Below are 14,479 nucleotides of genomic sequence, written 5' to 3'. Positions count from 1 at the left end.
GCTGAACGTTCCAATCAAGGAGCACCTTTGGAAGACTGTTGTTCAGATTTCGAAGGAGGGTGGTTTTTTTTTAGTGAGTTGCATTTGTGAAGCTTGTCAAATTGTCTGACCTTGTTTCTGAGGAAGAGGCATTGTGGGTGCCATCCTTCCACTGTATGGACCTCTCAGCATGCAGGAAGGTGTGTGCACCCCCCTGCAGCACAGTGCCTCTGCGTTTGTAGCTCCTGGGACTGAGAATCCAGGAATGGGGGGCATCTGTGCTCTGGTGGGTCACATCCAGGTGGTGATGAAACCTTTCGATGCCGCTTTGCAGATGCTGCCCACAGAGACACCCCATGCCAGAGCTGAACAGCATATGTGTAGAGCTCAGGGGGCAATTCAGCTTCCCTGCCCATCTGCCAAAGGAGTCACCAATTTGTCAGGGTTACTACTTGCACTTGTCTGTGTTAGCTTGAGATAACTTAAGCTTACAAGAGCCATCACGGAACTTCTGCACAGCAGCCACACTCACCTACATCCCCTTTCCCCTGTTCTTTTTCAGGAGGTTTCTGCTATGTTCAGATAACTGGTTTATGGGATCTTGCAGTGGGTTTAAGTAAATTGAAGGAAAGGTTAAAAAAAAAAAAAAGGGCTTCTAAACAAGGTTTTTGATTTCAAACCAGCAAATTTTCAGAAATTACAAGTGCCAGGCAGTACAGAGGTAAAGCGAGACTCGCTGAACAGCAGGCTGAGGTAAACTCTGCAAAGAAAATCAGAGTAAGATTTTAGCTGTATGCACCAAAAAAGAAGAGTGAAAGCCTGCTGAGCGTGGCCTCCAAGTGCAATTAATTTTCGTTTGTGTTCAGTGAGGAGGATGATGCTGAACAGGAGGGCAAAATGGCAAATGGGAATGAAGTTACGGAAAAGGAAATTGTCACATTGGAAGTGTGATGAAGCAAAAGAAGTTTAATATATGCAAAATGGGAGGAAACCAGAGACACTGGATCTAACAGGCGATGGTAAAGTCGTGAAGGCTAAGTCCTGGTATACAGGTTTTAAACAAGTCTGTACAATCAGAAGTGGAGCTCTATAGCTAAACCAACAGGAAAATGTCCTGTTTGTACTCAGATGACTACAAGCCACCAGTGCAACACGGCCATGAAAAGAAGAGTGCAGTCTCTGGTGTGTACCAGAGTTAGTGTCCCCTAAGGTGTGCGGGAAGTGCTTGTGCCATCACACAAGGTCCCCTGGGCTTCACCTATCTTCAGCCCTGGGCTCCAGAAAGGTGACTTCAGAGAGGTGTGGGTATGGGGAATGGCTCCCACCTTGTGCAGAGGAATGGAGAGACTGTCTTACAAATGGAACCTGGAAGAGTAGGGTCATCTGAGCCTGGCCAAAGTAAATCTGAAGGGGGCTCTGACAGCGCTCAGGAAAGATACCAGAAGATAAACAGCAGGAGCAGGAAAAGGCTGTTTCAACTAAATGACTGTTCTGGCACAGGAACAAAAACCTATCGATAAATAGATTTAAGCTGGCAGTTGTACATATTGATGGCCAACTACATAACAGCCACCCAGCAGGTGCAAACAGGTTAATACCCTAATTCAAGACAGGATGGTCATTTAAGAAAAAGGGATTATATGATGGAGCATGGGTTATGAGAAACACTGGATTTGGTGATCCATGGACTCCTTATATTCTTTTAACTCGTTCTGAATTCAAAACAATTATAGTGTCTACCTTTTAAAGTAACAGGACTATATTTTCACTTCTCACCGAGTACTGCTATTAACAATATTATCAATACCACAGCATTGGTAATAACTCTCACTTCTTTGTTATATGAACCCCCAGAATGACCTCCTAGTATTTTGCTGCTTGCACATCAGTTGGTATTTAGTAACCATCAGAATATTTTTCTTCACTTCATACGCACACTGCACCTTTTTACAGATTAAAATTACCAGTTATACCCAAAATGGTAGATTAACATCCCTGTTAAATTACAGGCAGTGTTTAATGTTTGAAGTTTGAATATATCTCCATGATTAGACTAACAAGATGTGACCTGTGTGTTTTTCTTGGTGTGCTTACAGGGACTTGGATACTCGCCAGCCAGATTGATCCATGTTCTTAACCCATTTTGCAAATGCAATTACCAAGGGGCTTAGATAAAGTCAGTGCAAGAGAAAATAAAGTTATTCACGGGCAGGATAAGTCTGTTTAATACCACGGAAACTATTCCTTCATTTGCAAGGAAGCCCTTCAAAATTATGTTCTCACAGTAGCTTTTCCACTTTGGCAAGTTAGCTCCAAGGCTGCAGCTATTTACCAGGTGAGGCAAAGGGTAAGCTTCAGTTGGCTTTAGTGGGAGCAAGGCTTAAGAACATGTTTGCATCCTGTGGGAAGACACCCACAGTGCTTCAACCAGCGCTAAGCTCAGAAGCAGGAGCTCTGGGGAGCTCTTGTCAGAGCAGTGGCGAGAATATGTAAATGATGGAGCTAAGAATATACCATATAGTGGTATACTGAATATGCTGCCAGTTTTGTAGGTCTTGTCCAAATTCCTGGCTGCCTCTGGCCATAATCCACACAGAGAGGGCTGAAGTGCTAATGAACTTGCACGGCTAGCAGTGCAACGTGGGAAGCAGATAAGGTTAATAACTGCTGGGCTGGCTTAGCCATGCATGCTTGGGCAGCAGGGATAATGAGCAAAGAGAAGAAAATGCGGATGGCTTCTTTAAATTACAAGAATGTCTTCGGATAGGATAGAAAGGTACATAAAAATAGCATTTTGGCAGAATTTCCTAGCTGCTCTGCTTGAGGGGGAACATACGCACTTACTTGGGAGGAAGGTGGGTGACAGCAAATGAGCATCTCGGCCAGGTAGTGACTCAGCACTTAAGCATAAGATCTACTGCCATTTTACATGCCAAAGGGTACCTGAAACACCCTGAGGAGGTCTTCTGGCAGATGAGACTCAGGACTTACAGGAGTGCTGTGCCCTCCTGGAATGCCGGGCAGGCACCCTAGGAGATGCCAAAATGGACCAAACACCTGTGTTCAGGCACCTGATTCACCCTGTAATAACAATTTGTTGCTGAAATCTCTTCCCCTCCACTGTCTCTCGCACCAAGAAAGAAGCAGACATTAACAGAAAGCCAAGATATATAAAAATCCCAAGAAACGTGGGTTTTGTGATGAGTCTTTGCTAGTCCTGCCTGAAACAAGGTAGCAAGATCTGGCATTGTAAGGCTCTTACGGCAATTATTGTGCTAATGACCCTGTACTTTTTATGAGGTGGCTATTTTCTGCCTGGTCTTGTTTTATAGAGCATCTCTGAAATAATAATGCAAATGTTAACTGATCACAGCTTTTAGTTAGAGGGATTTTTGAGACTGTGTGCTGAGGTAATTGGCCAATGTTCTTCTTACCTATACCAGGCAACCGTAATCTTGAGTTCAGAAGTGGTATAGTCATGTTTAGAAAACATGGTTTATTACCTGAAGCCTTGGTTCTGAGAAAAGGTTGACTGTGGAGCCAACCATTAAGTCTCATTACCCTGCTGGTGTGCTACCTGCAAGCTCAGGTGTCTGCTACCTTGGAGATTTCTCCATCGCTTGGTGTACAAAATGAGTACTCTAGATCTGTGGTCAAGAAGTAGTCATCCCCTAACAGTTTCATGACGTCAGCTGCAGTCATTTACATACCAGATCAGTACATTACAGTTGAATACATCCTTGGAGTTGCCAGAAGTCAATCTGGGGGTGCAGATGTCTGCCAGCTGCATGCACAAAGGCATTCTGTGCTAGGCATTTGCAGTGCAAAATGCCTGAAGATGGGAAGCAGCATGAAGGTTACATGCCTACACGGGCATCGGCAAATATGTTATACAGAAAAAAGAATCAAAAGCTTATATCTGAAAACCTCTGTTTATTCAGTGTAGTATAGACAGGTGTCTGTGGGAGTCGTGAACTCATTTCTTCATTCCCTTTTGTCTGAGGCCACAAGAACAAAAGTGCCTTTATTTCCCTCAGCTTGCTTAAAACATGTACATTTCTGCATGAAAAGTACGGTTGCAGTCAAACCTCACACTCAAGCTAGCTGAACACAGAAATCAAAGAGATTTTTCCATGATGCACAACTAACCTAATGTGTTTTAGGCTGAGAGGAGGGAGCAGAGACAGTGCCTTCTTACGGAGTGCTGGAGACTGGCCATAACTGAAGCTCAGTGAAATGACTCAGGAAATGCAGAAAATACCCTGTCTTAGATATATAGGCAGCAGGGGTGGGTATTACTGAGCTGCTGAGGTCAAAAGAATTACAAGATCTGAGATTAGGACAAAGCTTTTCCTTTTCCTCTCCCAGCCCCACCTGAGACAAAGGGAAACATTTTACTCTCCTCCGCATCATGAGGAATGGTTTGCCTCTCAAGCTTATCTTGGCCAAGGAGAGGCAAATCTTGGAGGCTTGGGGTCCACTTCTGTTTCTGTTGAGAGGTTTAGGACACAGATCGGTGTGGTCATGGTTGCGCTTGCTTCAGCTGACCCACCAAACCCTGCCAGACCTCACCTGAGTCTGTCTTTCGTCTCTTCAACGCAAAGTAGTGATCCTTCTCCTTCCCTTAGTTTCCAGTTTGGGCGTCTTAATGGTCATCCAGCATTCGTATGATCTTGATAAAACATGTAAATAGTCTAGGGGCATTAGGCAATCTGCTACCATTCTAGGGGCCTTGGGCTTTTTGACACCTCTGTCTCATGCCCCTGCCTGAAGCATAGAGCAATTTAGTTTCCTGAAAACTGAAATGCTTTCTTCTGCCTCAAGTGTCAGCAGGTTCAGTAAAGAAATGGCTCGATGATTTGTAAAATGATGAACACAAGGTCAGACTGGGTGATATAATGTACCCTTGTAGTCTTAAATTCACTTAAATCATCTCGTCCCTGTTACTCAAAAGCATCACCAACTACAAGCACTGGGAAATAAAGGACAGAAAGTGCAGTCCCACTACTGCAGTCTTGACTCACTACAGTTAAGTACAAGTAAAAGAGAGGAGGGGGAGCAAGGAAGCACAGAAGGGAAAAAGGAAAGACAAAAACAGGCAAAGAAAGGGCGCTTTTGCAGAGAACAGTTTGGTCTGCAGGAAGGAAAATGGAGGTGAGAAAAGAGCTTCGAGCTTGCTTGAATTAATACTGCAGATCTGAACACAAAGAGGAAGAAAGACAGGAAAAACAGCAGACAAGCAAGGATGTACAAAGGGCACCTCTACAAAAATTACTTTTACTTTCTGTTGAAAGTGCTGAAAATGAGAGTCTTTTGGATTAAAAATTTACTCAGTCAAGGGAGGTGCCTTAAGCTGATTTAATTAATCTGTAAGTCTTAATAGTAGCCTTCTCTTTTTAAAAAACTTCCACTCTATTTTTCCTTTCCTTTTAGTGCCTTGGGTGTTTGATTCTTCTTAGTGCTAATGGTTGGGTTTGATTGGGGACACAGCTGCATCAGTCACTAACTCAAATAGGTGATATTTTTTCTTCATCCCAAGGTACTTTGTCTTGTCTGTTAGTACAGTTATCTTTCATGGCATAGTAAGATCTCTGGTGACTATGTACATCTAGCAAAAACTCTTGAGAGTGACTATGTTTGACATTACAAGATGCGCACCTGTTCTAGTTTTATGAACACTTTTCAAATATATTCAACTCAATTTTAAATTTGATTTCTGTACTTTGCCTATTGATATTCTGCCCTTCTGAAGACATTTTGCCTTTCAGGTAAGACTTACTATCGTGATACTGAGAACAATCTCTGCCACTTTTTTCTCAAGTTGATTCTTTTTTATTATTATTTCTGCTTTTAATAGAATTAAATGAAAACACCATCGCACTCCTCTTGAGCAAGGTGGGCGAAATCTGGGCTCGAGGTGCTGATGCCATTGCTGTTTGGCTGTGTTCTGACCTCAGCAGAGCCCTGCTGGCAGTGCTTAATACAGATAATGCATAATGAGATCACTCTCTGCTTTCTTAAAAAGCAGAAAACTTAAAATAGACTGCAGGAGCGCTCATGGATTTTATGTGCCAGGTATAGGCAGCCCAAGCGAAGCCGAAAGGGCATTTCTGCAAGGTTCACCCCAAGTTGTTTATGGCGTTCCCGGATATTCGTCATGAAATTCTTCTGCGGCCCATTGTAATACACAAAGAGTCTAAATCCCTTCAGGCTTCACAAAGATTTGTGCAGAGATTATAAATGAGCAGCAGATTAGCACCAGATGAAAAAATCTGTTCTGCTAGAGAGCTAATCTGTTTAGTCAATGGCCGGTTTTGTCGTGCCTTTACAGTGAGGTCCAACAGCTCTGCTCTCCCTGTATTTGGAATTTCAGTCAAAATCAACGTGTCAGTTTGGATCGCGTCTTTGTCCTCTCAGATGACTGACCCCCCCTCTCCAGCAGCTCTGCCGCGCTTGTGCCTGACGCAGGCAGCACGGCTGTACCAGGCAGGGCTCTGCCGGGCTGCAGCCGGGTATCAGGCAACGCAGAAAGCAAGCTGTGAGAAGGGTAAAGATGAGGACTTAAACAAGAAAAGACTCCAGAAAAAACCAAAGTGGATCCAACAGTTTCCAACGCCGAGGGAAGAACTGGGGAGAAGGGAGGAGGCTGTTCTGCTGAAACGAGCAGCTGCATGTGCATCACACTGGCTTCAAGGCACAAAAATAGGTCTGGCTGTTTCCAGCATCCCGTGGCCGAAAGGGCGGTGGAAGATCAGCATCTCCCACTTGCCTGTCATGGTTTCTACCAAGGGCAGTCACACGTGGCAATCCAGTTTGAACTCTGTGGGACTGTCGGGCACTGTGAGGTTAAAAGGAAGAGGAGGGATCACGGGAACGCACAGGCTGCACGCAGCTCTCCCTGTGCCGTGCCAGGCTGGTACGAGGGAGCACAGGCAACAGCCTTGGCACGGGACTGGGAGCTCATTTTGCCTGAGTTTTAATCCCAACTAAATCATCGAATCCTCTCTGTGATCTCTGACAAGCTACAGAATGTACATGTAGAAAAGTCTTATTAGTCCACATAATCCAGTTCTCTACAATATAGGATTAACCTGTAATCTTTATTCACTAGTATTTCATGAGATGCAGCTTCTGACACTCTACCTGTAGTACAATTCTGCAGTCCAGTGTTCTCACAGTCAGGGAAGTTTTCAGTTATGTTGCTTTAAGATGAAATATTAAAAAAATCTCCCGTTGTTATTTCCCCCTCCTGCTCATATCATGAAGAGCAGCACTGGAAAATCGGTCTTCTAAGTCTTAACACATCTAAACAAAAAAGGATCAAGGTAAACAATTCTGCCTGTAAACAGAGCTGTTCAGAAATAAGCTGCGTTAGTGATATCTCGTCCTGCCGTGCAGGCAGCTGTCCTAGAGGCAGGTTATATTTGTCCCCATCTTCTCTCTGATCCACCATTACCTCCTGCTAGAGCAACTGATCTTGACCCAGAGCTGTAACCCAGTAGCCAGAGTAACAGCAAATACCTTGTATAAAACAAAATGCTCTTATCTGTCCATAGGAACATTAAAAGAGCCAGAAAAAAATGACAGAACCCTAAAACTGATAACTTACCTAAACTAAATTTTTCTCGGTAGTGTAAGTATGTGCCAGTTAAGCGAGGTACTAAAAGCTATTTGGCTGCACGGGGCAGGTTGCCCTTTACAAGTGCTCCCACTTACAAGTGCAATTCCCCTTTCCTTTGAGTCTCTACTTTTCATCTGCATATTGGTTAGAAAGTTCCTACTTGAGAGCCCCCGGGGTTTCTTGCGGGGGTGTTTCATCTCACCTCATCCATTTATCCTGGTGTTACCCTCCGTTCCGCACCCTCGTAGGCGATGCCTCAGGTACTGGCCATTTGGTTGCACCTGTAGTCATTGTGCTGCATATCTACAATCCAAAACTTAACACAAGCTGATTTAAACTGGAATGTTTGTAAATATTAGAAAAAGCTCAAAACCAAACCAGCTATTTTCGTATCCGTGCTTTATTCCCAAAATCTTTAAGACTTTACCTGTATTAGTAAATTAAACATTCCCAGGAACATTCCCAGGCACTGAAATACTTGATATGGAGTAGCCTATGCGTGTGCTTGCAGGCAAGGCAGGATACAGCAATTACATACAGATTCCATACAAATACAATTAGACAACTGAATCAGCCCTAGTATCTCTCACTAATGGTGACCTGAGAGATCAAATTAAGCTACGTTTTCTTTGGAACACATGTCAAAAATTACATCAATGAATAAGAATAACAAAATACTACCATCATCTAAATGCACGCGACTTTTACTAGTGTGCAAAATATCTCCTCTATACACCAAAGCAAAATGAAGACATGGGAGTTATCTCTGCAAGGACTTGGTTCGGCTCCAGATTGGAGACACCTAAAACTGGTGTCTAACTGCAGGTGTTTTTGTGTGAGCTGCACTCTGTGTTCTCACTGTAGCCAATGGGTATGTATTCAGTACAGCCCAAGGACCTAGTCAGCAACTTGACTAACCAGACACAGGAATTTGTCTTTAGGGAAAACTAAATTGCTCTCCAGACTCTATTGGCTGTATTAATTAGACAACTAAATCCTACGCGTGATGTCTCTAGGCTCTGTCTTATATACATTTAGACAGATGGTATGGTCTGTGCAAGATAAAGGCAAGGCTTTCGTACTGCCCACAGAACTCTCCCCAGTGCAAGTGTCAGATCTGTCCCCAGAAGCCTTGTGTTTTCACCTACAGTTTTGTCTGAGTTGTTACCAGTGTCTGTGGTCCCAAGGGCCTCCTTACCTTTTTACAAACAAGAAGACTGCACTTGCTTGGATCCTTGATTTCTTTGAATGCTTGATCTGCCAAATTATCAACCAAGTCTACGAAAACTCAAGAATATAGCATAAAAACTAGCCATGGTCAGGCAATCCACCGTCATCTCTCTGAGAGGTCGGAGAAGAGTTCTGGAGGTGATTCTATTGTTTCAGCAAGCATGGTGAATCTGATATCAGAGCTACCAAACAGAAAAAACTAGTACCGTTGGTTAATTCAAACAGCACTATAATGAGGAGTGTTTTCTTGAAAAAAATCATCAAAAGAGTGACATGATTTGTTTGTGTACTTTCAGCACGTCATATTGGTTTTGCTGGGCTATCCAGAAATGTCTTCAGTTAAGAAGCAGCTGGTATTTTCTTCACAGACACAAGCCTTTTATCTTGCTGAGTAATCTTTTAAACAAATTAGCTCACCTATTGCATAAATAAAATATTGTTGCCTGTAGAGGTCTAAAGTGATTTCTGTGTAATGTTTTGTTGACAAGTTGACTTATTTCATTTGACTCTTTTGTACTCAATTTCTTATCAGTTAATGAAACTGCTACACTGCTGTGGTTAATTTACCCATTAATTCATTTAATTCTTTATGGAATTAAGGAAAACAGCTTATTATATTATACAGAAATAGGTTGTGAATTAACATACCTCATTACATATTCATTGCTGTCTATATAGATATTCATCTACAATGCCTAAGTGAAGTCCTATGGTTTGGCTGTCCTATAAATCACCTCTAACTAGACGATCATGAATGACCAAAACATTTTTTGCAGATGTGAAAAACCTTTTTTGCCTTTAAAATTGCCACGATAAAAAACGAAAGATGGTTATGACAGATCTGGGTCACTATGACAATGTGATGTGCACTGGAAAGATGTTAGAAGCAGCAATGTATAGACTTATTTTAGAGACAGCAGATACAAAGGACCTCCTTGGTTGCCAGGTCTCATTCCTTTCTATCAAGTCATATGATGTCTTTAGTAAAATGATCAAGCTCCATCTTCTGTTGTGATTAGAAACCTTTTATTAGTTTGTGGTTCATGTTTTTTTAATGGATAGTTCATCTTTGGGTTTTTTATTTTGTTGTTTGTTTTTTTTTCTTGGGGCTGCATCTTTTTCAGTTTGACTTTATTCTTTTTCACATAGGCATGATTTGAGTCATGTGCAGCATTCCAGATGAGGCCGTAGCGGTGTTGTGCACAGTGCATTAATACTTTTTTAATTCGCTTGAGACTGCCCCGAATCACGTTTGTCACAGCCTTGTGACTTTAACAGCCATAGTGACCAAGGTACCTAGTACATTCTCCTCTGTTGTTTCCAACTGGCAAGACCCATAGCTGAGATTAATGTTTATATTCAAGGGTACGATCTCACACTTTGTCCCACTGTTCCTTTTGGGACACAAATCTAGCATTTTGTATTATGTGAGAAATTTCAGTAAGAAGAATTTAAATTAAACTTTTTAAAATGTGAACTTCTAAAAACCTTACTGAGATAAGTGTCATGATAAAAAACCTTATGATTGCTCAAACACTAGGGGCTCAGTTCAGTTACCCACACATCAGTGTCTAATCCTATAGGAAGGCCACCTGGCCTCCAGCAGCTTCTTGAGAAGGACATTGGCTCCCCATTTGTCACAGCTGCTGTACCTGTGCAAATGTTCAAGTATCTGGCAGGTAGACAACTGAATCTTGCCCTAGGGATGAGATTCAGGTCCAGACTCAGATCATAACCATCAGGTTACATCTTCAGTCTAGGTATCTACAAGCAAATTATGTGTCCAAAGCTGTCCTTAAAGTCATTAGATAAAAGAGCAAGTGGGTTCTAGGGTGCACTGTTTAACTAACCAGATGTGAAAGAGAAAATGTGGAAGAGTTGAAAGAAGTAGTAAATTCCCATTGAAACAAGCAAGAATGAGGTTGCTTGCTAAAGGCTTTTTGATGTTTCAGTTGAAAAAAATAAAACCATTTGCACCACAGTAAGGAAGAAATGAGAAATAATGATGATGGTAATGTACATCTCCCATTTCTTCATTTTTGTTCTTTAGCTGTCCACTAAGGCAGTAATGTTGGAAGACAGAATATGAATGAATCTGAACAAGTCAATAGTAAGTGAGAATTTCAAGCTAGTGTAATTCAGCCCGGAAGGCAGGGCTCCTCTACCATTTATTCTTGTTGTCTTCAAGGCTCCTTATGTAAATATTTGGGATTTTGGCAGGGTGCTTTCTCTTTGTTATTGAAGTGAAACATTTGCTGCAAGCATACTGAATGAAGTCTGCTTCATAATTATTTGCAGTAACAACTCAGCAACGGAGACTTATGGTTGTAAGACTGCCAATTCTGTATTAATGTGATCTTCCTTTCTCCCTCTCCCGGCTGCAGCAAGCACGTGGTTGGTGTAGGAAGTCTGCAAAGCAGAACAAACAACCATATCCATCTGTGTCAACAGATTCCCACTTCACCACTCTGCCAGCCGTTCTTCCTCAGAGCCACCGATCTGTCCCTGAACAGCCAAAAGAAATGGGTCAAAACAAGTTACATCACGCAAATGGCCTTGGTCATCATCTTGGTTTCTCCCAGCAGGACTTGAGACACAGTGAACGAGGAGACTTCACACGTAGATCCAGCAGTGCCTCCAGCATTTCATGGTCATTTCAACGAAGCAAGTCTCTGTTCTGCTTGCCCACAGTGAACTCCTCCTCAGCCTCAGAGGCTTTTCATTTCAGTGAACCGTTTCAGTTTTTAAATATTGGGTCACCTGCAACCAGGTTAAAAACGTGGAGATGCAGCCCCAGGCTTAACATTGATGACTTGGAGGGTGCCCAGGAGACTGATGTAGACACAGGGATGAAGCTGTCCTTCTCAGACCTGTCTGTGGTCTCTGCATACACTGCCCTTAATGGATTTTGCAATGACTTGGAAGCCTCTCTTCCCCCACAGAAGCAAACTATCAGTAAGACTAAACAGGCAGGCACCAGTGGAAGACCTGTATCAGCCATGTGCAATACCTTTGAGTCAGTTGATGGTTCACTGCCTTCTCTCTCTGAGTGGTCTTCCAGCTCATTCACATCAGCATCTCTCTCCAAGCAGCCCCAACAGTCCTTGAGGGCAGCTCCCTGTTCTCTGGATGATCGTGGTAGTGTTTGCCCAGCTTCACCAGCTAATGAAGAAGAATTTTACATCTGAGGTTTCTCTATCTTACACCTTCCAAGGCAAACATGTTCTACTTGTGGATGACTTGAGCTTGCAGAAGATTCCTCACTAAGGGGAAGGTGATGCAGCAGAGTTTGCTAAATATTTGAAGAAAGGATTCAGATCCCTCAGAGATGGGCATCCCCAAACTATGTGCAGTAAAGCAGTCTGAGGTTGCACCCTGTACATTTGTGCTGGAGGGTATGATCAGAGGCTTGTCCATGGCAGTGCAAGGTGTATGGTTTCTATGACTGATCCTTGGACTAGTGGTGAAGGAAATGCCAGAAAAGGCACATAATAATCCAGTTTTCAGTGGCAGAAACTGAAGAGTAATTTGTGACACCAAACTGCTTTAACTTTTCTGAGAAATTCCCTTAACTCAGAAAAGATGGGAGGAGAAAGGGGTCTTTCCCTTTCACAAGTTCCAAAGGCAGCTCTAAGCACAGCAGGGCCCAGTAACATGTCTCCAGTAGAGTCAGGCAAGACGTTTCCTGTGAGGACACACAGAGTTCCTTCTAACTTCTGAGAGCTGGCAGTGCTGAGTTGGGAAGAAGCTTCACTCCTTCCCCAGGGAAGAGGAAGCTCCACCATATCTGTTACTTTGACAGCCCAGGATGCGGAAAGTGCCAAAAGGGAAACCTTACAGAACACTTTCAACCCATCCCCTCAAAAAGCCTATCCTTTCCAGTTGGAAGGGTGCCATCTGGGCTGTTGTCTGACCCGCTCATGTAGACAGTGGTAAACCCAAGTAAACCGTATTTGCTACTTCTAACACAGGCAATAGAGAGCTTACCTTTTGGGAATCCAAAACAAGTAAGATAACCCAGCGTTTTTATATATTGCTACACCACTAGTCCCAAATATATGCCATCTCCCAATTTTTTAAGGGGTTGGTATTTTTCTGTTTAAAATAATTAATGCAGAAACTTATTCTTTATATTTCCAGTGCAAGCATACTTCTTTCTGAGTAAAACGCATTTCTTCTCAAATACTTCTCTCCAAAGGGAGAACAAGTCAAATTTTACTGGCTTTTCAAGTGATGTTTTTTAAATACGCATTCTTGATAACCTGATTTGCTCTAATTCATTTTGTATTTTAAAAAAATAAAGTAAAAAGGAGTTAATATGACAGCTAAGTACCTTCACCAGGATTTAAGTTGTATATACAGATTACATCATGCCTGTCCTGAAAAGTTACATTTTTGGCAGAGAAGTGGCACTGATTGCATCTCTGGCCTAGCCAGTGAGAAAATGACTATGTTAAAAGGTGTATGTGTAATGCTGTATGCAACCCGTATACAGGTGCAGATACTGAAGACCTACCATGATGGTATTGTGGTAGATGGAATAAAAACACATTTGTGGAGAAAAATGTTTGCTATATTACCAGGTAGTTTTACTCAGAAGAATCGCTGCTTTGAAAAAAAAAAAAAAAAAAAAAAAGAAAAGAAAAGAAAAGAAAAGAAAAGAAAAGAAAAGAAAAGAAAAGAAAAGAAAAGAAAAGAAAAGAAAAGAAAAGAAAAGAAAAGAAAAGACAAAACAACCAAAAAGCACACGCATACCCTAAATAATATCTACAAAAAGTGGAACAGCTCCCCTGGCCCATTTGAGTAAATGCATAGTTTATAGAAACAATTCTGGAAGAAAGCCTGGGGGAAATTGCATCCAGGTTCATAGGGGAGGAGCAGGGATTCCATTAAACCTGTGCCCCCAATCCAGGGATAGTTAAGAGCCAGGATGCTACTCCTCAAGGCGTTTTCAGTTTGCTGTCATTTTCTCCACACAGGGAAAGAGGCATCAGGCTGAAGTCCAAGGCTCCTCTTTGTGAGATGCTATTATAGCATGTACCAGAGGTAGACCTTGTCTTTTGTGCTAAACACGATGTATAAATAGGAAAATCTTTTCAAGCTCTAAGAGCACAGGAGATTATCAGCCTCCTCCTGCCCTGCAAACTGTTTAGACTTACTGCAGTTTTGGGTAAACTGTTCTCCTAGGAAATGTCTGGGACCAGAAATAGCACCAATGAAGGATTTGTCATGGTGTGCATGTGTTTACCTGCTCTATACTCCTTCAGAGTCCACGCAGTCTTTCCTCTGACTTCCGTGGCCTTTAGATCGAACCCCTTCTGAACACAGCAGACCCGATTTATCCAAGGTTGTGCTCCATGTTATTGTTTGTACCCTGTCAAAATACTTGTAAAACACTGTGAGGTCAGACCAGCAGTTTTTTCGATCAGCCTACAGTTCGCTATATGAGCAGCAATGCCTAGAACAGTCAGGCTCCACAGGTTTAAATTTGCGATTAATCATTTTCTGTCATATTCACGGTAGTACAAAAATAAATGATGAAATAGCATTGTGTATTTGTGGGAGAGCCATTTTATCAACACTAGCCACTTCCAGATATGACAACCAACAGGATAAATTTGGTTTAAATCTGTTAAAAATGCTAGTATT

At 42.3% G+C, this 14,479-nt stretch overlaps 1 protein-coding gene across 1 annotated transcript in view; it reads left to right on the top strand.

Annotated features, from left to right (window-relative positions):
• FAM124A (family with sequence similarity 124A) overlaps positions 1-12,018 on the top strand; it is a 129,309-nt gene extending 117,291 nt beyond the window's left edge. Inside the window, exon 3 of the mRNA XM_009882389.1 lies at positions 11,215-12,018. Coding sequence (XP_009880691.1) covers positions 11,215-12,018 — 804 coding nt within the window. The remainder of the gene's footprint in view (positions 1-11,214) is intronic.
• The last annotated feature ends 2,461 nt before the right edge of the window (positions 12,019-14,479 follow it).

This window comes from Charadrius vociferus, unplaced genomic scaffold (genome assembly GCF_000708025.1).
Source record: "Charadrius vociferus isolate BGI_N301 unplaced genomic scaffold, ASM70802v2 scaffold263, whole genome shotgun sequence".
NCBI lineage: Eukaryota > Metazoa > Chordata > Aves > Charadriiformes > Charadriidae > Charadrius > Charadrius vociferus.
The sequence above is the reverse complement of the archived record's forward strand: the minus strand, read 5'-3'. Positions and strand labels throughout refer to the sequence as shown.